Here is a 25,442-nt window from a genome sequence, read left to right on the forward strand (position 1 = left end):
ACTAGGAAGCCAAGCAAGCAAGCAAGCAAAGCAAGCAAGCCAAGCAAGCAAGCAAAGCAAAAGCAAGCAAGCCAGCCCTAGCCTTTTCTAGACAAGCAGATCATGGGGGGAGGTGAACCAGATGATAACACGGCAAAACAAACCTTCACTTTCAGAGTCAGTTCTGAAAGCACAGAACATAATATCAAACGTAAAGAGAACACACGATTGGAGATACAAACACCATAACAGTCACCCTAGGACAGGTAATTAAAACAATGAAACAATGTTTCAGGGAGAGGAAATTATTATTTTCAGTCTTTCAAATTTCAGGAAAAATAAGCTGAAAGATTGAAGACTCTTAATAAGTAAATGCTGCTTAGGAGCATCCTTTGGAAAATTCTATTTAAAATGTAAAAACACTTGAAATTCAGAATTCTCTGGAGGAATTATATACAGTACACACCTGTGGCATAATTTATTGTCAACTGCAGATGGATTTACAGCTCAGAAGTTTGATCAAAATTTCTCTGACTCATGACTAAATAGGGAGAAATTCAACAACTTGAGATTCACACAGAATCACACAGAATCACATAGAATCAACAAGGCTGGAAAAGACCTTTGAAATCATCAAGTTCAAGCTATGACCAAGCACTAGCCTCTCAACTAGACCATGGCACTGAGTGCCACATCCAGTCTTTTAAAAATTTTGAGGGCTGGTTACTCCACCACTTCTCTGGGCAGCCCATTTCAATGCCCAATCACCCTTTCTATATTTGTTCTAACTTGCATGCCACAGCTGCACAAAAAGTAGCTGTCACATTATTTTAATATTTTGTTGTTTCATCTAGCATAAACTGATGACATTGTAAGCATCCTGCACTGCAGTCCTTACACCACGGAGTAACAGGAAAACAAATAAATTTTTCATCAGCCTTCTTTAAAAGGCAGTATTTTTGTCTTGGAGTACATCCTTCTTTATTGATAATCAATATAGCTTTGTTGCATGAAGCAAATTTTTTGCCTTCTATATTATAATAAATCACTAGTCTCTATATCTCTCCATCACCAGCCAAGAGGTTTTGTCTGCTTATGTCTTTCCTGTGTCTGAGTCAATTCTTTTCCCCCCAGCATGGAATGAACATTATGCAATATAACAGAGAGAAAACAACATAGATTCATGATGATATTTTTGCTTTGCATAGATAAAATACATAGTAACTACATGTGCTTGTCTTTTGACTTTATTGTTAATTTACTGTTAGCAACTGGAATGTTTCACAAGGAGAACTGCTTTTGGGATGCTTTTTATTATGTCCTAATAATACTCTAATTGAGCTTTTAACAGCGAAAGAATTTTATGCCTATAATTCATTAGTATCCTAGTATTACTAGAAAATTTTAAATAGAAATTTGTTGGATTTTTTCTGACCTGATTAAAAGAAGAAAAAGAAGGCTACAGAAGGAAGTAATTGAGTGATATGATAGGTCTAAAATTGATGCACCTAATAGTTTTGATTTATTATTTCCATTCAAAATTAAGTTCCATCTATATTTGTGGGAAATTTCTTTCTCTGCAAAATTAATTTGATTTAATCATTCTGGTTAGGTCTGAGGGAACATACTACACTGTTCTCATATTGTCTTACTTTTCCAATCATATAAAATTTGTTTTTTCCACAGAGAACTTATGTCCCAGTAAATCCACCTGTATGCTTAAGAGATCCTTAAGATTTTTTTTGGCATCTGACTTTTCTAAAAATATTCAGTTTAATTTGTTTCAAGGAATTTTTTATAGCTCTTGTAAGTTGTGGATTTTCTGGACAAATAGATTCTGATGATATTTTTACTTAAGTGACCATATGCTTACCAGTCCTTATGGAGTGCTAGAGCTCTGACTCTTAAAATATAAGTAGTGACAGAAAAAGAGAGCTTCCCATTTAATGCAGGGGATATAAAAAACCTTTACCCACTACTCATAAAAACTCTCTCCTTTATTAGCACATTGCAAGCAAAAACTTATTTGACAAAATTTTTCTAATTTAAAATGCTGCATGTCAGGCGTCTGAGTCCATATCTGGGCACAGACTTAAGATTTGTTTCAAACTGAAAACTACCTGCAGCTGCCACTGTTACCATGACTGTGAGAGTCCAGGGTGGTCTTTCTGCTCAGTGGGTCACTGCTTCTTCCAAGGAATTTAACTAGAGATCTGAATGCATAATTTGAGTGTTTCAGATTTTAACACCCTAGATATACCTTATCAGACTCGATTTAACAGTTAGGCACACAGCCTTTTAATGGAAGCTCTAGCTTGCATCTGGACAGGGGCTGTTCTGTGCCTAATATTTTGCATTGCCCAAGTTGTTGGAATAAACAAACCCAAACACTGGAAATAAATTGCTTGTGTTACCACCCAGCAAACACAAACAGAAGAACAATGTCTTGCGTTGAAGAATGTATTGCTTTACATTCTCAGGATTGCTCCTGCTGTAGCTATGAAGCTGCTAGTGCATCATCATCAGTGTGAAAGCCTACAGTTTTGGCTGCCAGTGATAGAATTAGTTATGTGCTCTAGTATCATTCTGTCTTTTTTTTCCTCTATATGTGGAATCTGTACAATGAAAGATGTAGGGCATTGGTAGAAGAGTTTCTCTGTTGTTTGTCTCCTAGACATTGGTTTAGTCTTTACAACTGCTAAAAACCTTTTCTACATCTGTGTCAAGAAAATGGTTATACTATCCTGGATTTTAAAATTTAGTCTTACAGAAGCTATATTTTCTGGTAAAATCCCTAATACATTTTCTTAGTGGATAGATGAGGTGTGATAAGTAAAATGTACCATAGGGGCAGTAGAAAAAATATCTCATGATTTTAACTATAGGAAAATGGGGAAAAAATAGAAAAAAATGTGCTCATCTATCTTAGGACAAAATGACTTGAAGATAATAATAGAAAAAATACTACTACCAAGAGACATGGTCCTGCTTGCCTGAAGATAGAAAAGACATACAGACACAGTGCTACAGCATTTATGGTTTCTGTAAATGTGTTTTGAATGACATTAGTATCTTCTTTTCCTTGCCACTTTATGCTCTGAGGTTGAGTATAGTCAGGGAAGTAACAGTCTGCTGACATTTCTAAGAATGTCAGATGAGCACCAGCTAAGTATTTATCAGAATATTGCATGATATTCAAACACTGGGGGGGGTTTATCAGGATTTGTATCACTACTTATTTGTTTTTTTCATTCAGAAAGCTGTATGTAGTCCTGGCTGCTTTCAGAGTGCTCTGCTAGACAAGTCCAGCTCTTAGCCTTATTTGTCAACTGTGTTGCAGCAAACAAACAACCTTTCCTAAAATTATGAGCTAAATGAACAGTGAACAGAATTAGAGATGATGCCAAGGATCAAAAAGACGTGAGAAAGTAAAAGGCATTGACAAAATGAGCTGGAATGGGAATGCTGCAGTCCAGCTTTCCCATTAGCTAGCTAGTAATGCTAGCGTGGAGCAAGATCAGAGGAAAACCAGAGTGAAAGACACTGGGGTTGTGTTTTTCATTTGGAGTGTTTTTTTTAAAGTCTGTTTTAACAGACTTATTTAGACTGTTTTGCATTTCCTGATTTTATCATAGAGCAGAAGTTGAGATTACTTAAATATTTCACTGAGATGACTGTGTCAAAAGTGTTATTCTGCTGTAAAAGCAAGAATAAAAAAGGGATATGATATGTGAGATGAAGGTGAGAGAGAATTCCTTTGTATTTTAGATATTGTGTATGTATAGTAGTAGAATGAAAAATCCTCAGTCCCAGTGCAGAATCTACATGTCCTGAAACCACTAGACTAAAAAAACCCAAAACAAACCAACTAAAAAACACCTCAACCAAACAACCAACATTATAAATAAAATTACATGGATCTGCTGAGAACTATCAGTGTGTCCAAACTGTGTGTATGCAATGTCCTTTGAGTGCCTGTGTTCTTAGCCAACCATGAAGTACAGTAGCTACACAGTAGGTGTGTTCACAAATATTCATAACATTTCACACCAGCTGAATTTGGATGGGGCCTTTGGAGGTCAAGTGGTCAGCCTACTGGTTCAAAGCAGGGCTGGCTTTGCAGTTAGATCCACTCTTGCGTAAGTGCTGTTTCCCTGACTGGAAGCCTGTTGAGGCGTGATCATCATCACAGCTAAACTTCTTTGTATCAAATCAGAATTTCCCTTGCTACAGACTCTATTCATTGCACCTTGTTATTTTTTCTGAGTAGTATTCAGGGTTACTCTGTCTCTGTCTTCTCTGTAGCTACTACTTAAGTGGTTAAAGACAGCAAGTAGATCCCTCCTCAGCCTTCTCCCAACTAAACGAGCTAAATTCCCTCAGGTTCTTCTTGTATGTTATAAACTTGAAAACCCTAATTGTTTTGGTGAACCTTTGCTAAACTCACTCTAGTCTGTCATTGTTTTTCTTTGATGGGGGATCTCACATTACTCTATTTTTTTCAGTGACCTGAGCTGAAATTTCTATTAAACTCTGAAACAGCTGGAAAAATTCTCTGTAATTCCAACACATAAAGGGTGTATACTGTTGATGTATTATCTGCTTGTAAGATTTCAAAGCTAAAAGAAACCAGTTGATGGTAAGAGCTAAAACTGTTCTACATACCAATTTGAAGATAAAGTCAGGAAACTGAATAAAAACATGTGGTTGGAGAAAAGTCATGTTGGTGGCAGAGCCACAGTTTGGAGTCGATTCCAAGTTTTCAAGTTGCAGGTTGTTCTCAGAAACACATCTGTTATAAGAAAGTTGTATGGAAGAAAGTCTAAATTCTTCTCTATTCATAGGACTTCAAATCCTTGTAAGAGAATATAGTCATGCACTTATGATCACTTTTCACAGTCATGCTAGTAAGATGCTCAACTTATTCTTTGCATCTATACTCTTGCATCTACCTACTCTTGCAAATATACTGTGGCATTTCCACAACGAAGGCTGTCAAGAAGTTTTTGTGGGTCTCTGAATTTATTTAAAATCATCATTTATTTAAAATCATCAAAATTGTTGACTTAATTAATGCAATGTCCACTGTGAAAGGTTTGAGCAAAGAGCTAATGATCTCTTGAGATATGGTTCACATGCAAATTTCTGAAAATTAATTTAAATGCAAAACCAGAGGGAATTTCAAGAAAGTTGCTCATTTTTGGTGTATCAAAATGTTGATAGAAACACTTTGTAAAATATGGAGAACTTCTAGAGGAATTATGGCTATATTAGGAAGATATGTAAGTGGAATACTTCTCCAAAAAGTATGTTTTAGCTGTTGGGAATTGTAGCTCAAATATCAGCCATACTCAAGACTAACAACTATCTGCTTGGTGTCCTTAGGAATACCCAAAGGATGATTAGTATGTGAATGTCCTTGTAGAGTATCTTGTATGCAATTCAGTGGTAAGTCTTCTGCCAGAAAGCCCTTAAAAGAAAGGACTCATACTGGGAATCTCTTCACGCAGGCTATTGTTAAACTACCACTTATACAAGTGACTACGCACTAGATATACAAATGTCCTGTCAAATTTCAGCTGCTGACTGTGCAGTGTAGTGTAGTGCAGTGCAGTGATGCTAACTGGCTTCAGCCAGTCTTCCAGTGTACAATAAGGCACCTAGGCACCTTTGCTCATTTGAAGCCCGACACATGTTGAGAACATGGCTGCTAGGAAAAATATAACAAGTGCAATATTGTGGTCATTATTGTGCTTCATAGCCAGTGTGTAACCGACTAAACAAGGTATTGAAAGTTCAATAATGTATAATCTCAATTTTCCAGAAAATGCAAGTGCATGGCTGTATGTGTTACACGGAACAACAAGCCAATATTTGAGATGCCATTCAGAATATAATGAGTGTAATTTGCTCTGCCCATCTAAATTTAATTGTCCAAGAAAACATGTATTAAACAAATGCTTTCATGTTTTTTTCTTCATTCTTTGATCATTGACATGATGATGTAAACTTCTGCAGTAAATCATAGTATTGTGAATAATGCACATCAAATTTTCATTGTCATTTGTGGACTTTCATAGCATTTGAATAAAGTTTTTGGAAGTGATTTTCTCTGTCTTTTGTACCTAGGAAAACTAAGGACCATATCCTCTGTGCGTCTTTATTTTGTTGATCCAGAAGAAATTAATTTTACAAGCTTGAATTCCCATACTGACAAGGCATGGAGTCCTGCCATGTTTCTCATTAACACTTTCCAGAAGGATGAATAAGTTTGGTATAAATACTGAGGATATAATATCCTGATCTGAGAAAACATCTGAGCATGTCCTAGGGCTTTACTGAAGTCAGCACTAGTTAAATACATGCTTGAGAGTCAACCAAGGAAATATATGTCCTTGCTGAATTGAGAGCTCCATGGTAAAATAAGTAGATTATACTTAACCCTTTGAGAGTATTTCTCTGTGGTATAACACTTCTTGCTTTGTAGAAATAAGATGTGAGTTATAACCTCAATGCCACACACCCTCCTTTTAAAGCATATATATAGAGATTTTTAAAGAAAAAGTTATTCTCTTCAGATTTTAATGAACTTCCTATGGCTGAAGTAACAAAATAGGGAACGAAGAAGACTGAAATTATATTTTTAATGTTGATTAATATAAATGCTAATTGCCTCCTTATTTCACCTGTATTTCCAAAAATTTATTTTAATGTTAAAGAAATACAAATACTGCCTCTTTTATGAGTCTGTCATGAATGCACAATATTTTATAATTCACACTTCTAATAAAAGAACAGTTCCCAAAAGGTTAAGTATGAGTTTACATAAAGTCTATTCAATAGATTCTTTACATCTCATGTTGAAGAAAGATGAAGTCATTTCCATTTGCAAATGTGAGATGTTTATCAAAAAGCATTGCTTCTTGACTAGAGTGTTGTTTTGTTCTGACCATGAGGGGGTGCAAATGCCTGCAAGTGTGTATGTCTGCATGGGAATGCAATATCTTCGTTATAAATATTATTTTTCTGACCAACAGATATTTCCTGGACTGATTCTCTCAGACATTAAGCCTGCCAAAAGAATGAAGTTCAAGACAGTGTGCTATCTGCTTGTTCAGCTCATGCACTGTCGCAAGATGTTCAAAGCGGAGATCCCTTTCTCCAACGTCATGACGTGTGAGGATGATGATAAGGTAGGGCCAAGTGCATTCTTTGGGCATCAATTCCAGGACTGTATCAAGTAGAACATCTTTGACAACATAGCGGACGATGTTACAAACTCATAAAAACATTTATGGTGTTCCTGCTGGAACTAGAAAAATCTGACTCCCACAGTAAAAACCAAATTTAATTATAAAAGCCCTCAAATTTGGAGCTGCTCTTGGAAAAGCTAGCATAGATATCCTATGTGGTTTCTATTAAGGGCTTTTTTTCGCAGGTACTGGAATTTCTGAGCCTGTTCCCATCCTTTTAAACATATATCCTTTTGCATCTTTTGTCCATCCCAATCTGAAGTTGATGGTGACAAATGCAAACCAACAGAATAATTTTGTTTCTCTAGATGGTTATCTGAAATATAAAAGACAAAGGGGTGTTTTTGATTAGCCAAAACCCCCCTTTTTCCATAATACAAATCCTAAACCTAAAAGTCCCTAATACAAATATAAATTTGGCTTTATTGGATGCTTGGTAATTCCATAAATCAAAACTCTTTACGTACTAGTAGCTTGGTTTGCTTATTTTCTCTATATGAATATACCTGTACATTTATGGATACAAACCATGAGACTTGCTCGTTCCATTTTCTTTGACAGCAGGTGGCAATATTACACAGGTCACTCCACCACTGAGTGGTGGCATGTGAGCACTGAAATCAGTAATTCAGCTTAACTAACTGCTTCACTATTTTTTTTCTCTTTTTCATTTACTGAAGACTCAGTGTAAATATTACTTTCAGAAAACATTCAAACTTTAATATTTTGAGTTTTATGTGTGCTTGTGTTTCCTTTGCAGAAAAAGGGAAGAAAAGTCAATTAGTTCCTTTAAAAAACAATTTCAGTGAAGACTTTCAGAAACTCCAGGTTTGATTTTGAAATTGGCCATGTACAAGACCTTCCAGTTGGTATTTAGTTATATCTTTGAGTATTTAAAAAAATAATCCACACATTCTTTGAAGGATATGCAATACTTTACATTGTGCCTTGTGTACATGTATGTGTAAATATGATAATATACACAGAAAATACCCATATGGACTTTTTAGTGACTTGATGAAGTTTTTTTCATGCCAGAACATTCGCTGTGAAGTTCTACAATGCTATCAGTAACAGAAACTGTTATTCTGGGTTTTTGTAACTTTTATGTAGCACATCATGGATTTTTATTATATGATGCTAATATAAATACACTGTGTTACAATGTAGGGCTTCTTTAGAGTTTTCAGCACTCAAATCATGCAAATAAAGTAAAACACATGGTGTCTTTAAAAGCTCGTAAGCCAGTGCATTTCTGAGAAACATAAATACTGGATCTTGATCATATGGAAGACATGATGTAAGTCTACTGTACAAAATAATAACAGAGATACAAATAAGAAATTTAGAGGAAATAATTATATGTAAGAAACGCTTTTTTGATTAAAAACAGAAACTTTAACTCTGTTTCAAAATGGCAGAATAGATAATATAATTTATTCCATATATCACAATAACACCCATATTCATCTACCCTCATTTCAGGCTTTAATTCAAGGAAATATTTATTTAAATACTGTTTTCCTCCCCCCTGTTATAATATAGGCTTAAATTTGAATTGTAAAAAATCCTTGAAGATATATTTCTGCTGCAACTACTGCAATACATATGCTAATTATAGTTTATTGAGAGCAAAATTGTTTATTTCTTACACAGAAATTTATGTTTCTATTATTTTCCTAAAAGCATTCCATTTCCCTAAAAATTGCTGATACAAATGTTTATTCAAGAAAACAAATTTCTCTCAGTTTAGAAACACTGAAAATAGTTGTTTGGCCAGCCATTTAAGTTCTCTAATCAATGTGTGTCCCTAAGATTAGCTTCAAGTTGAAACAATTAGCTCTTTCACCAAAGACCAGGTAATGGGATCTGATAGCTTTAAGAAAACTGTAATCTTATAATTGTTTACTGCTGGTGTAACCTCCTCTCTACATATTAAGCCAGCAAAGCAGGACTCGAAAAGTTGCTTTGTCTTTGCTAGGGTCCATTTTTCTTCACAAACAGAAAAGTAACGTATCAGTTAGTAGATAACCCTTCTCACTATTTATATAGATTTAGATATAATTTAATAATAATAAGCTATGTAAGCTAGTGAACTGCAAGTGTTCACAATTTGTTCATTGATGAGGTACTCCTAAGAATTGCTTGTGAAATAAAAAAGGAAACTGCTATTCCTGCAAAATTACTTAGATAGTGATCACCATATTTTTAACCATCTGGATTAAAAGTATTTGTTATTGCATAGCATCTAGAGTAAATATTTAGGATTGAGTGTTCTGAAGAGAGAAATTTTGTTTTCTTCTTTAACATCTTTCTGACAGACTCTACTTATTATATCCTGAGTAATCTTGTTATTTTGTAATATTTTGAACTATCTTGAACTCTGAAGATGCTAGATAAAAAAATATTCCTTTAACTTTTCAGAATTAGTAGAACTTGTCTGAGTTTTGTTGTCAAAACTCTTCTGGGAAGTAGGCTTGACCCCGTCAAGACACAGAACCATAATGATTTAGATTAAAGCACTCTCAGCTGGAGTTTGCCACTAGTGTGGCTGAGATGCTGCTCACTGTCTCCTGAATACTCTCTGTGAAAAATGAGACAGCTTGTTTCAAATGCCTTTCAGATATGCTTTGTGATTAATCTTTTCCACTGGAAAGGACTACAAGTAATCATCTTACAATAGTGCTATCTCAGCCTTGGAGGAATCAGTTAGGCATAGGTTAGTTCTGATAATTTGTTGAATAGCTCCCTCTGTGCAAGTGCACTTGAGGCATTCTCAAGAGGTCTTAACAAGAGAGCCAATTGGGTGAGTTAAAGACAGCAACACTTGAGATTTCAGACCCTCTTTAGTCACAGGTGGTCATTGTCTGAGACTTTAAGGTAAACGATCTTTTTGAAATATGTATTGTTACCTAGACAGTAGGACTTTTCTTGTGTTATGAGTGTTAGCATTCAGGAACACATAATCACGGAATATGATTATATGCACGTGGTTTTATTTGAAGAGCTCTGTGAGTCAGGGGTTTCAGACCGAAACCTGCTATGACATGGTTTCAAGCTGAACATGTTTTATATTCTATCATTACATAACTACATAGGAATTATTAAGCTTATATTGTTCTATTGTATACATTGATCTTACCCAAGCATGGATTTCTCGTGATCCACCCAAACTCCCAAATATAGTTCTTGTTATGATCAAACAATAATTATACCTAATTTCTAAGCAAGCATTACTTCTAACAATCATATCATTTATCATATAATGATTACACAGATGATGCAGTTTCACATGATCTAGCAAAGACAAGGCCTAACATTTTCCCAGGGCCCACCCATAACATTTTCCCAGATCGTACCAAGTTCAACTCCCCAAATTCCCATGATTTTAGAAACCTTTTACTATCACAAAGAGCCTAGTTATCTTGTCCTCAAGATTTCCAGAGCTCCATGTCTTCTGTCAAGAAAACAAACCAATATAAAACCATTTTACAAGGTAAAATAACCCTACTGGGTACAAACTGATTATTTCCTCAGTGGAGAGGAGTGTCAGGGCCATATGTGAAAAGAATTTCTGGATGAAAATCTTGGAATTAAGTGGGAGTTTTCTCTTTGATTTGAATAATATTAGTATTTTAGGTAAGGAATTTTAAAAAGGTGACATCCACACAGAGATAAGAAGTCTATCTTTTGTAGTTGCTCTGCTTAATGAATTCCACATCCTCTCTGTGATCTTGATGTAATATGAACAGCAATGCAAAATCTCAGTGCTAATAAAATCTGTGCTTCTTTCTTCATCCATATTACAGAGGAGAGCATTAAGGACAGCCTCTGAAAAACTCAGGAATCGCTCGTCTTTTTCTAACAATATTGTATACAACACTCCGGGAACTCGAGTGAACAGATATATCAGCCGCTTGATAGAGGCACGGCAAACTGAGTCTGAGATGGCTGACTTGAATTTCATTACCTTGAAGTATAAGCAAATTGAGCGTGAAAATAAAGTAAGGGAGTTTAAAATTATTTTTACTGATTTCACTGACCGTAAGCCAACTAGCATTGGGGTTTTTGTTTGGGTTTCATGCAATGCTTAAATTCTACTCACTATCTTTAAATACTGGATGACAGTGGAGGGTGACATTATCTTCTATGGAAATGCTTGAAGGGATAAAAAGAAAGATTGGTATTGTCCTACTTATCAGGATCCTACCCTGTGTTATATATCTTGTGTTTTGGTCTTTCGTTTGCTTCTCCAAACTGTCTGAGTCACTTTTTTAATGTTGTCTCATTGCAATGTGTCTGCCTACTCACTCATCTGCTTTGGAGAAATGTTAAAAAGATGCATAGGTAGCCTGTGCAGGTTAAGTATAGTAAGTATTGATTTAGAAGATAAGATTGTATCCAAAAATCTGGATACCAAGATAAGTATTGATCCAGAAATTCTAGAAAATATTAAAAAAAACCCAAAAAACCAGCAAAAACATTACATCTCTGGGCAAGGCTGCAATATTATACCAGTGTGGCAGTGCTGAAAGCAAGGGATTTACTCAGACTGTACAAGCATGCATATCAGTTAAGAATTGTTCCTACTTTGTAGGGGTATTTTTTGTGAATACAAATTATTTGTATTTACAGCTTTTATGTGTTTGAAAAAACAAAAATGTTATGGCTTTGAATTAATTTGGCAGTAGCATTTATTTTTCCACTGTAAATCACTTTAAGATTTCATGTCACTACCGTTTCAAGTTATAAGTCTGTGTGCCTATATTGGATCCAAATTTTTTAAGGTTTTAAGCATAAATTTTGGGTTCAAGTTTCCAAAGTAATTTATTATTAGGCTGTAACTTTTTTCTTTCAAAATAAAAAGTCTTTTGGTGTAAATGATATTGAACCTTGGATCTTTCTGAGAAAACACTTTAGTGTTTCAACCCCTAGAAAGCTTCCTCTCATTAATACTGCAGCTTAGTGGCATCAGGGACAGTAGCTGCTTCAAACTAAGCCCATGTATCTCATTAGCAGCTGCCTCCAAGTCCACTCATTAGAGTCCTGTCCTGAGCAGCTGAGGTGACAGGACTTCTTGAAAGCAGCACCAAGGTGTCTATGGCCTTTTATCACGATGAGTAAACAGAGGGAGGGCCACCCCTTTCTGGTTCAAAGTGGCTGACTTTTTTCTCAAAAAGATAAACTTATATCTGAGCCTAAACCAGTTTTGACAAGTTACAAGGTGAAAGAGAAGTTTTTCAACGAAAACCTTGTGTAGACTTCCCTCATTTGTTTTTTCAGAGCAAATTAAGCCATCATGTTTTTAACTAAGTAGGGGTTTGTTTTATTTTAGGATACAGTTCTTTCTTACTGAGAATGGACAAGTGTGGGTGTCTAGGTATATATGAAATATTTACTGTCTTCACTTCTTCCTTTCTTTAACAGTACCACCAGCTTCAGGATGAGTACTTCACTAGTGCTGTAGCTCTCTCGCTAATTCTAGCTGCCTTATTTGGCCTTGTCTACCTTCTAATAATACCACAGTAAGTTTCTGTCTTTTGCCATCATAACTCAAAGTGGAACATCCTCAGACATCCTGCACAGGTCAAAATTTAAAGTCTTTGGAACAGGAATGGGGGCCTAAGTCAGTATTTTCTCACATGGGAGATTCTCTGTTAGCATTCATCTCAGTCTAATTGTTATATCTTTCATTTGTCCACAGGAGATACTTTTCACTATATATATTTTTTTCTTTTTTAGTAGTGTGCACTTAGAGGAAAAATATACATTTCAGTGTTTATTTAAACTTTCAGTGGTTATTTTTTACTTATTTAAAATATTTCTGCATTACAAGCAAAGGTGTTACTGCGGCTTTTCTAGATGTGTTTGTGCCTCTTGGGATTAAGTACTTCAGGTATTGATAGCAACAGAGATAAAACCCTGCAGAGTTTAACGGGAACAAAGTACTGAAAGTACCCATCCAGCTGCATTGAGGCCTGCATTTATAGCGTTCATTGAAGTTTTTGGTATCAACACTATCCCTGCATAAACTGCCTGTTGTGTATTTTGGCTATGCACATATAACTTGCAGTCTGACCTAGACTGCACTTAAGTAAACATAACCAAATGATGTGTTTGGGAGGTGTCCTATACATACTGTTGAGTGATTAGTTAGTGATTGCCTCAGATTTTGTCAGTTATATGTTAATGCTTGCTAAATAAAAAATAATTAGACCATTTTCAAATCTAGAGGTAGATAGAATTGTGTATAAGTTATAAAAATTATGAATAATGAACCTTTTTCAGATTAAAATATCAATACATTAAAAATAAACTTTACTCACTTTTATAACTACTTCAGTGGGAATAGAACTGGACACAGGATAATGCTTTTAAAAATTCCATTTAAATTATGGTCTTTTCTATTCACACATCCCCAGTTAGAATAATAATAACTTCTATATTCTATTATTTATAGTTGAAAGATTGAAAAACAGTTTATTCACATTAATAAAATAGAAACACTAATTTGTAATATAGCACCTTTCATGTAAAGAATTCAAAGTAACTCAATTATCATTTACATCATTTCCAGACTAATGACTCTGCTGATTAATTGGAACATGATTAAGAAGTCTTTCTCCTTCTTCTTCAATAAGCCACAGCTGCAGTACATAGCAGTTTTGAACAAGGAGAAACAAACTGTATTAGTGTCGTTGAAACGAGAATGAATTTCCGAGAATCATATAATAGCCTTTTGAAAAACTACTGTCATTAAAAACAGATGGGCAGAGATTCATTTAAGTAGTGATGTGACAGACACACAAGCTCCAGAAGAATATCACCACAGAAGGTAATGAAGATGGACTGGGTTAGTTAAAAAAGACACCCACTGAATGCTCCCAAGTTCTTTCTTCCAGTGGCTGAGTGGTGGCTTCATATAGCCAAATTCTTCTTGGGCTCTTCCCTTGCTGTGACACAGATGCAAACATGAGCTAAATTAAAACTTTGAAAGTATAGGAAAATTTCCCCTTTCCAGAGTTTGGAACTTTAAGCTGCTATTTAGATTGCCAAACTAGTTATACATATGACAAGAGAATGCAAAAGCCAAGACAAGGCTTGTAATATGTTACCCTAATGGGAGAAGTTATATATCACAATATTTCAAGGAGAAGGTTGATCACCTAGACAAGAAAATGTCATAGGAAAGTCAATTACTGCATAGATATACAGAAATCAATGGGCTTGCTGTTCTCACAATTCTTAACATCTTTTGAGCAAAACAACTTCTCTACTAAAGACACATTTTGTATTCCCAGATGGAGGTGGTCAAAGTAAGGCTATGCTCCTGTCAAGATAAGCTGTCCAATTATAGAGGAACATATGCAGTGTAGCTGCTAAAAGCCCTGACTATGAACCCTTCTAATGACTGATTGTGTCTTTACTTTTAAAAAAAGCAATGTAGACCTTTTTAGATGCCAACCCAAATGCCTGTCAGGGTCTCACTCAGCACTACTGTCAGTTGTCAGTTATTGCTGCATTACAAGATGATGCAGAAATATCCCCTTGCATTCTTTTCTAGCATGCTACCGTCCTGAATACCAATAAATTCACTAAAGGCATGAGATCATTCTGGGTACACATACTACACCACAGTTCCTGTATCAGTACAAACTAATACATGAATTTGAAATCAAAGTCAAATAGTTAGAAACTATACAGGAGAATTGCACACTTCTGCTGTTAGAAGCCCTCTATAAACATTTTTTTTCCAGTAATTATCAAGGGCAAAGATAGATAAATGCCTGAATCCATTGCTCACATGGCTTCTGGACTGACTGGTTTGTTCTCACAAGTTAGAAAAGAAGGTGTGAAGATCATGTTATACTGCTGTCATACAGCCCTGATTCCATGGTTGGCATGGGGCCAGGCTGTCCCTGAGCAGAAATCAAATGCACCCACACTGGTGGACTAATTTTTGTCAGCTTGCTCACATCCATAAGGTACTTTTCCAAGAGAAGTTTTCTGAAGGAAGTTCTTGGTTTTGTACCCTTCTTCTCATTAAGAACAAGCCTAGTTTGATAGATCAGAAGAGGGAAGATAAGATTTTAAGAATTATTACATCCTCCTTGTGAAACTTAAGATTTGTCTAACCATTGAGAAAGATTCAAAACAGGGAGTTTTTCTGTTTCATTAGAAGGCAGTTTTTTTCTGATTTTATTTGATTTGCTAAATGTCTAAATTGAATTACCATTGATTTCTGAGTCTTTGAGAAAGAAAAATGAGACAGAAAAATCATCTGGTAACTGTTAACACCACTGCAAGGCCAAGTAATTGAGTTACACACTCCCCTTACAAGACTCATCATGCTGAATATTCTAGGCTAGCCTACAATTAGAAAGTGTCTCTCCTGACCACCATACATTTGAATTTTGATCTCCTTTCTGACATCAGAGTGGGGACCATTTACAAGAGCATTTACTAATTTCATAGTCTGGAGAGCAGTGGACATCACTGCTAAATTTGCATTGTGATGGTTAGTATAAGAGCAAGGTTGAGGAAGATATCCTCCACCATTTATAAAATACTATTTCAGAAGGACCCCTAACTGTAGTTTGTTCTCATCTATTACTGAGTTGCACTGCATTACTTCTATTGTGTTTTGATTCTAGGAGTACTGTAGTTCTTGTTCTCCTGGTGTTCTGCATATGCTTCCTAGTGGCTTGTATTATGTACCTACATGTCACACGAGTACAAGTAAGTGATTTAAGATTTTGTGACTATTCTTCCCTTTGGTGTCCATGATATGTTTGTCCTTGGGAATACGCAGCCATCAGTGTATGCTTCACAGATACACAGAGTCTGAAATTTATGTGTTTAAAGTTCCTTATTAAGTAATGTATTAGACTCTTCAAAACCAAAGATCAGTCATCTGAAAGCAGGCTTTATATGTGAGTAATCATTACAGCTGTGCAGCATTCAGTGCCATTATTACTACACTTTGTTTTTTGCTAAATCTTCCCTGAACACCTACCACTAAATATTGTGTTTAGATAAACTGCTTTACCCTGACTTTTACTCCTTTCTGACTACAGAGCACAATAGTTCTCCCTTTCATTCCAGCTGGTCTGGGTATAAAGTCCTGCTGACATCCCCTCTGTTTTCAAAAATTTTCCTGCCAAAACAGCAGGTGTTTTGATAGTAAAGCACAATGTTTTGCACACACAATCCTTGGCCTTTTCAAAACCTTCAGTAATGATCAACTGTCCTGCATTATATTTTTACAACAGTAACGATGCAGAAGGACATTTGGTTGTTTTAAGGGAGAAAGAGGTTTGCCAGATCAGAATAAAGCATCTAATTTTCTGATTAAAGAAACCTCTATTGGATTAATATAAATTTAGTATTTTCAGACAAATATCAGGAAAAAACACCTACTCAGTTAATCAACTTTTCTGATTAGGACACACTAATTTTAGTTTTAAAAAAACCTTCTTCTACCCTTTGGCAGAAGAAAAGCGTGTGTTTTCATGGGAACATAAATAGTATATTAGCAGAGTATCAGGTACTGAAAAGAACCTTATTTATGAACTTACAAAATTATTTGGGAATAACTTTGATGATCTTTTTTTAATTAGGGCAGAGTAGTTTATCATCTGTTCTTCTCTGTATAGATCGTAGAAATGAAGACTAAGTTTGTAGGAAGCTGCTTCTCTTTATACCATTTCCCTGGGGCTAGTGCAAACATAAGAAGTATTCCATCTGTTTTGTCAGTCAAGAAAATTTGTATTTATTCCAGGTTCCTCCAGAGATTCCATACTATACAGGATCAAATCCAGCATTAGAAAAACAAAGAAATATAAAACCTTAGTAATCACAATTTAAAACTTTGTGGCAAAAAATGTCTTATAATAACTAAAATTAATATGATGTGGATAATGAATATACAATTGTAAAATAATCATTCCTCTATTGTAATCAGTCTTATGGCACATATTTGCTATTTCACACTGCACAAATGACTCAGCTTCTCCATGCTTTAGCATTAAATAACTCAGTTATAAAATTACTTTAATAATATTTTACTGTATCAGTTACACAGAATTTTGGTAATTTGACACTACTTATCTAGTTACTAAAAATTACACAAATAAAAGGAAAACAAAGAAAAGTAAGCGCAAAATTCTATGCTATCATAAAAGTTTAGACAATCTTAGAATGACTTAAAGTCAGAAGTATAAATCTTAATATTAAGTGTCAGAATTTTAATTCAGACATGTCTCATACCTTATCTTTTAAAGGTTTGTTTTCCATTTTAACCCAATAGCCTAGCATGTCAACATTTAAAACATATATGTACTACACAGACCAAAAAAAAATGTATGTGCAATGTGTGAGGACATGTGATCTTTGAATCCATATTTTGCTTTGTCCCTATTAACCATCCAGCATTATCTTCAAACCATGGGTATTATATCTTTAATAAGCAGTAGATAGCTTTTTTTGTTGCAAACTTAATTGATGGAATATATTTTTTTTTCTTCAAGCAAAATTATTTTGTATTTTATTTATGTGGATAAAACCACATATGTTCCACCTCCCTTGTACATAGGATTCTGGTCTAGTTAAGTGGACAGTTTGATGGATAAAATACCATGGGGATAATCACATTCAGAGCATAGCACTTTATGGTTATATTTTACCTTGAAACCAGTAATAAGTGGGATACTACAGGAGTTTATCCTAGATTCTATCTTGTCAGACATTTTTATCAACAGCCTGGGGAAGGACGTGGCAAATACTCATGTCAAGTTTTCAGATGACTACAATTTTGTGAGAACAGCTGGCAGGATGACTATTGAGAGGGTCCTAGATAGGTTGACAGAATGGGCAAACAGGAATCTTGTAAATATAGAATGTATAATGCAAAGTCCAGGCCCTGAGAAGAAATAATACCATGCAGTGACACAGGAAGGAGTAACCAGTTCTGCAAAAATGGCCCTGAGACTCTGGGGGTCAAGAAGGACAGTACTTTTGAGCCCCCTGAGGTCCCTTCTAATCAGAACTGTATGATTGTGATGAACGAATGCAGAGTCACTTTTTCATAGTGTAATTTTGGACATTGCTCTATCTCCCTTGAGACACAGCTTTTCAATCTCAGATTCCTATAATCTGAGCTATTTTTTCTTCAATATGCTCAGTTTTATTAAAGGTGATATATCTCAGGTATCCCAATCTATTTTATTGATGCTAGTACTTACACTGGTAAGTAAATTAACTCAGATCCATAATGCAAATCTACTACTAATATTATATTGATTGTTCCACACCTATATTTACAGGGACTTAACCTATATTGAAGCCAGAATATATTTGTAGATTCATTCTTACTTTTCTTTTCCTCTAATTGCTGTATTCTGAAGGCAATAGTAGCCTCTCTCTGACTACTTTGCTGCCTGCTGGAAGCTATGCTTTTGAGGCATGATACCCATGAAATTAAACATCTTTTCTTGAAAACTGTCAACTTTCATCCAAAAATCAGGTGTTTGCTTCCTCCATTTAACCTTAAGTGAAATTAAACCTTGATAAATCTGAGCTTCCTTGTTTTAAAGGACACAGAATAGTCCCCACTTTAAATCTGACTGTTTCTTGGATTGGATTCTTGACCCTTGAAGTCACTAGAAGAAGTCCTGTGGTCTGAAAGATACATCTAGTAGATAATAGATGCCCCACACATTCTTAGTGTAAGGGGAAAGGATGGAAAGCAGCTTTACCTGGAAGCAGAGTTTATCAGAATTACTGGAACATGCCTAAGTACACAGCCTGAAAGACTTACCCTTCCTATCTCACATTCTGCCACATGCTTCATAGCAGCAAGAACTTAACACTTAAGAGTGTGACAAATTGAATCAGGGTAAAAGTGGAGACAAAACGTTCACAAGACCCCATTTCACCAGATATTTTTGTTGTCTACTGATGTTCATGAAAAATTCAATGTTTTTATGAGTCACAATAATTAAAACTACCCTGGCATTTAACCTGCCTGTTATAGCAGAAGACACATATACCTCTCCAGAATTCTGTGCTATCACAGTATGTTCTCTTGGATCACAATTTGCAAGGCAAAGGAGCTGAAAATTTGCAAGGCAAAAGTTGCTTTAGGTATTTTCTCCATGAGAGCAAAATCAAATGACATGCTAAAATGTTATTTGCATCATGAGCAGACATACAACTAAAAATTTCTGAGAGTTTTAATTATAGTGAGAAATAATATATAGCGATAGTAATTTCACATTTATTATCATCCCCAAAACTGCAATTACCATTAAAATACACCTACACACAGTGAATAACAGTTACTACACAACAATTACTGCAATTTCATAGTTTGCAGTACAGGTGAAATTTCTGCATCCCTTATTCACTTCTCTTTATAGACTACTAAAAAATAACAACCCCAATTTAAAAATACTTTTAATATTTTATATATTAATCCTTTTATTTTCCTTTTTAGTGTTTTCCAGGGTGCCTGACAATACAAATTCGTACCATTTTGTGTATTTTTATTGTGATCTTAATATACTCTGTGGCTCAAGGCTGTGTGGTGAGTATTTGAATCAAGTTTCACTTAAGTTAGCATCGTATTTTAAGAACACGCTTGCACAGATTCCTTAAACACATACCATATTCTCATCTGATGAATTCCTACTTGTTTTATTTTTCATACTTGCAGAGCATGCTTCTTCAAAATTAAACTGCTTTGCTTCAATTGGAACTTTCTTTGGCATGAGACAGTGTATTGAATTAGGAATGGCAAAGCCATTATCAAATTACACAGATAATACCTCTTCAAAACAAATATAAATTTGTATTTCAAACTTTAGCATCATGTAGACTGCTGGTGTAATGTACTTTATGGGAAAACCATTTTTAAATGTTCAACTTGCTTACTAGTTCAATGGATTATATTTTGTGACAGACAAGGCATGGTGTCAAAACAAAATTACTCTTTTTTGTGGCAACTTATAGAACATACCTTTGTGTAATAATGGGGATATTTTTAGTCCAGGCAGATCAGAAAAGACAGAAAGATCTTAAAATATTGATAGTTTTGTGTAACGAGAAGAGGTGCTTACACTGTGCTACTCATATGATCCATTCACATCTAAAAATCTTCATTATATGAAGTGAATGTGCTCAATACTTCTGCAAATTAAGCTTCCTTTACTGTAGATTAGCAGCGAATTCAACATGGTCAATTTGAATTCAAACGGTATTCAAACTTCCACCTAAGTATTTGTCAGTCAGTTGCCTTGAGAAAATCCTAGGGCTCATCTTTAGCATTTTGGCTGCTAATGCTAATGAATTAAACAGTTAGGGTATTCAAAGGAAAGAATCCACATAAAAATAGCACATGAAACACAATTTGAAATACTGAGAAGGCAGATGTTTCAACTTATGCTTCTCTTCAGGAATTTGACAATATATTCTGACCATTAAGAAGACATGAGCAATTCTCAGTGCTGAGATGCCGAGCCCTATATTTTGTATTTTGTGTATTCACTCATCCCTGGACCTGCCCTGAAAACATAATAACTACGTTATCCCCATGAATTGACTGGGCAGAGGATCCCTTTTCTGTGGATTCCAGTGTCCTGAGAGGAACCAAGAACTGCTGATGTTGGATATTTCTGGGAATTCCTGAACACCATCTGTGTGAGTAACACACAGCCCTAATAGCACACAGATGTATATATGGTTCCTAATGCGGACATAAATGCAAAATGCATAGAGCTTTGCAGTGATTCCAGGCTAGCTTCTCAGCAAATTCTGTGTATCTGACTTCGGAATTGAGATTAAAGTTATGACAGCTAAAACCTTTGTGAATCAACCTCCGGATCTGACCCTCTACTTTGACCAAATGAAACAACCACCATTGTTGCCACTTAAAGATAGTGAGAATGAGGAACAGATACCATAAGCCCTAAGGCAAGGCTGAAAAACAGCGGAAGACAGATTCGAATTCAGAAGTAGAATTCTAATCAGTAGAAATTATTAGTTCCTGGAAAGTAATGCCTCTAGAATTCTCATCTGTCAGAAAAGCTAGGTGTTGATGTTCCACTGCTGGTTGTATAGCAGATGATATTTTCCTGAATGGATTCCAGATCACTGATGAAGCCCTCATGCATTTCTATGTTTTTGGATAAGTTTAGTACGAATGCATTTTTAAGGATATTGAACAAAATCCCATTAAAGGGGATTTTTCACTTCACTTTCCCAATCTCATTTCATAGTGTTACCCATTATGAGTTTAACTCACTTTTTTTATTTATTATGTTCATCTTTCTAGGTTAATACAACCCCTTCTAAAATACGTGGTTTAATTACCCTTCAGGATGTCAGTTATTTTACAGCATGCTATAAAATTTTATTGTCAGTGGTCGGGATGAAATAAAAAGGTCTTATAATGCACTTCAAAAGAGATGCTTAAGTACAGGGCAGGGCTTATGTTATGGTGCTTGTTAAATCAATTTCACACTACTCTCTCTACAACACTGCTACTCTCCCCTACTTATACTAACTCTTTTCCTTTGTAATGGGTGACTTATCCTTTGGACTTCAGTTAAAACTGGAGCTCTAAGGACTTGCACTATTCGCCAGAAATTCCTTTCTTCCTTGGGTAACAGCTCTGAGATATATACATGACATTGTCTTTAGGAAAAGCAGGTTAGATTTCCCCAAATTTCCCATAAGAAATATATGAAAAAAAATATTTTCTAGTGTAAGAAGGAAATGGAACTCCTTGGATAACTGAAATGACATGGGTAGTTAAGGATGAGTTCTTGTATTTGAAACATATGTGACAGCAGAGGTAGCTGTGAGATGGGAAAAGATGTTTAGTTTTTCACTCAATTAAAATGTTTTATTTTGTATTTAAGTATTGAAGTTTATGTAATTTACATAGTCAGTAAAACAATAATTTATTTCTGTGCTCTGGAAAAGAACCTTTTTCACCTGCATGGCCAAATAAAATGTTAACTGAAGTTCCTTAATTTTGCAGGAATATCCTGGCTTGAGAACCTCTTAGGTTTGAACACTGAGAGGGAAACTATTCAACTAAGCCCACACTTCAATTGGTTGCCCTTATTGGCATCTAATTGACAAACTGTGTCTCTTCCCTCAGTTGAGCATTGCAGGAAAAGGAGATTTCAATACAGTATTGAGCTGAGTGGGAACTCCACAGCCATATTTTTTCCAATTACCAATGAACTACAGTCAGCCTCCATAGCAACAACATTTCTGTTTATTTCATATTTAACTTTTTCCCCTTCTCACCTCTTCTGTCTTTTCTAGGTTGGCTGCATGCCTTGGGTTTGGAATACCAATTCCAGCAGCTCAATAATTATAATTTCTCCTGGTGGAACAAATAAAACTATGAATGAACTTCCATGTGACACAGCCCACTATGCTTTCCTTTCCTGTGTAGTGGGGACTCTCACCTTGGCAATATTTCTACGTGTATCTTCCTTGCCAAAAATTATTCTCCTGCTTTTTGTTACAATTTTGTACATAGTTATTCTGGAACTCAGTGGTTACAGAAAAGCAGTAGGGTAGGTATCTTGCAAAATTAAGCAATGGGTAATTTTCTATAGATAGTCATACATTGACTACTTATTTCTGAATTGTCCTCTAGTGTTCAGCACTGCCTAGGAGTAGAGCATAAGAAATACATCAGTCATCCTCTCCCCAGAAATTGTAGGATCTAGTAACATCCATCAACAGGAGAGCAGCTTTTGGGAGCTGGCAACTCTTGCCCCATTGTTCTGTAGTTTTATGTCAATGCACCCCAGCTGAACACACTGCAGTCTAGATATGGTACGAAATAGAAAAACACAGTTAAAAATTAACTGCATATTTCAGTAGCCCTCAATCAATCCCAATTCCAATAAAGTTTTTGAGCTTTTCAGTGTTTTTATATTTCCTAATTAAAAACATACACACACATCACAATAATGCCTAGCATTTAAAAATCCTCGAGAATTGCATGTTGGTGTGATGCAGTGATCAAATGTACTATCACCCATCTCCCTGCCCAGATGAGCCTCTTCAGAAAAAGCTAGTGATTAGGAGGTACCCATGTATTCTAAACTAAGGATCTGATATTAAATGTGCAGTGTTAGGTATTAGACCTGGAATAACCCATTTATTTTCTTCTTGTTTTTAAGGGGCGGCTCCTTTTATATGCGTGGCTATGAACCAATACTAGCTATTTTGCTATTTTCTTGTGCTTTAGCACTGCATTCAAGACAGGTGGACTTGAAACTGCGTCTGGACTACCTCTGGGCAGTGCAGGTAAATCACAAGACTTCATACTATCAATGCAGACAAAATGATGTCTGACTTTTTGAATTGGTTTTCCAACACTTTCAGAACAAATTATTGGACTCAGACACTCAAACTTTTTCATGTCTCTTGGAGTTCACAGAGAAAGATTATTTTAGAGCTTTCTTTCCACAGACCTTTACAATTCATTTTTCCTGGAGAAGTGATTTTTTTTTTGTTTCTTTGCAGTTGCTCCAGTATATCATTAATCAAATAATATATTTATATCTAAGATGTATTCAGAATAAACTGTTAACAATACAAATTTGAGATTAAAAAATTAAATCCATGGGAGTTTTTATCTTATATTACAAACAGACTGAAAGTAAATCAATATTCAGGTAAATTGAAAAGAAGAAGGTAAAATTGATAAAAGGAACTATTTAAACCTATGTTATACAAAGAAACTATGGAACTCTTTACCAGAGGAAGATCAGAAATTTATTTAGATACCAAGTGCAGGGATCATTTTTGAAAATATAATTCCTAGCTATCATAAACACAGCAAAACCCTATAGAAATGATATTAGTCATAACATGGGCATCAGGATATGTCTGCATCCTGTCACACCTCTCAGAAGTCTAATTCCCACCTTCAAAGTGTTTTACACTTGTCCCCAGTGGAAGGAGAAAGTTGAATATGTAAGTTTATTTGGTGGAATTTGGAAGTTATCCAAATTACACACCTGTTCTCACTGACACCCTGTTAACTATTTTGTCAAAAGGACCATTTAAATCATTATAGTGCTTGCTTTTACACATAACATAAAAACTGGAACATATGGGTTACTGGTGCACTGGAACATATCCCTGGCTCCACTGTATTACATAAAATGGAGAAATCAGTTATTACTTAGTTCTATTATTTTCTGCTTGAAAAGCTTTTCTATCTAGCAGTTAAGCTGTGTGGGGGTTTCTTGTTTGACTTGATGTCCAAGACTGTGTTCCCTTCTTTCATGCTTTAAGATTTTCTTGTTCTATAATTTCCTTTAACCCTGTACAGTTCAACCAAGTGCGATTCTTTAATTTAATTTTTGTCCTATGACCTGCAGTATTGATAACTGCTGTGACTGTCACCCTCGGAAGGTTGTTTTGGATAAATTGATACTAGTTTCTCTTTGCTGTGGTGCCAAATACACTTTTCAGATGGTAAAAAAGATTGCCTGATTTTGAAATTCAGTGCAGTACCTTTCTTATTGGATAGTCACTAATTTTTTATGAGTTGGCACACAGTGGAAGTATGTGAATGCCATATGATCCATTAATACAAAACTTCTGTATGTTATTCCTAGCCCTGAAATAGAGTAACAGTAATGTACCAATTTTGCTATCCTGTGACCTTTCAGTGGACCAAGAATGAATTCCGGCATCTTAAACACTTTTCGTCACTCCAGCAACTGCAACTTGCATGGCAAATTGTGCATCGCTAATGGAAGTACTTAAAGATTCTTAGTTTTAAGTTAGCTTTTAATTAGTAATTAATCCATTTAAAAAATTGGAGTACAGGAGTATGGCATGGTTTTCTAATGAAAGACCAGACCTGGACTTGGAAATGGTAAAGGAAAAAATGTGGACTTTTTCTGTTTTCTTGGAGACAAGTTATATAAAAATACCTAGTCATCATCAGTATTGTTAAAACCATTGTGAACTTTCTCCAAGGGATAGTAAGAGGAGATAAGATGGCATTCTCAGGTACCATTTCAAAAAGTGCTTTTCATCTGAGAAAACCAAATGCCATTTTCAGATCTTTTCAATTGTAAATCAGAGACATATGTGGTGCCACCCTGTGTGTGAGATTTGCGTGGTAATAATGAGAAAGGAAAAAAATCAGTTTAGGTAGAAAAT

The 25,442-nt window shown here is 35.3% G+C and overlaps 1 protein-coding gene across 3 annotated transcripts in view; it reads left to right on the forward strand.

Moving 5' to 3' along the window:
* Nucleotides 1-25,442, forward strand: part of ADCY1 (adenylate cyclase 1) — a 163,732-nt gene that overhangs the window by 120,566 nt on the left and 17,724 nt on the right. For 2 of the 3 annotated variants that reach the window (XR_012053967.1, XM_002192007.7), the window contains exons 8-14: nt 7,017-7,172; nt 11,042-11,236; nt 12,660-12,757; nt 15,887-15,971; nt 19,729-19,818; nt 22,569-22,825; nt 23,441-23,567. Coding sequence is in view for 2 of the 3 variants with exons in the window: in XM_002192007.7 (XP_002192043.3) it covers nt 7,017-7,172; nt 11,042-11,236; nt 12,660-12,757; nt 15,887-15,971; nt 19,729-19,818; nt 22,569-22,825; nt 23,441-23,567 (1,008 nt within the window). In the remaining variant the exon portion in view is untranslated. The remainder of the gene's footprint in view (nt 1-7,016; nt 7,173-11,041; nt 11,237-12,659; nt 12,758-15,886; nt 15,972-19,728; nt 19,819-22,568; nt 22,826-23,440; nt 23,568-25,442) is intronic. The other variant, XM_030265660.4, reaches the window with a different exon arrangement.

This window comes from Taeniopygia guttata, chromosome 2 (genome assembly GCF_048771995.1).
Source record: "Taeniopygia guttata chromosome 2, bTaeGut7.mat, whole genome shotgun sequence".
Classification (NCBI taxonomy): Eukaryota; Metazoa; Chordata; class Aves; order Passeriformes; family Estrildidae; genus Taeniopygia; species Taeniopygia guttata.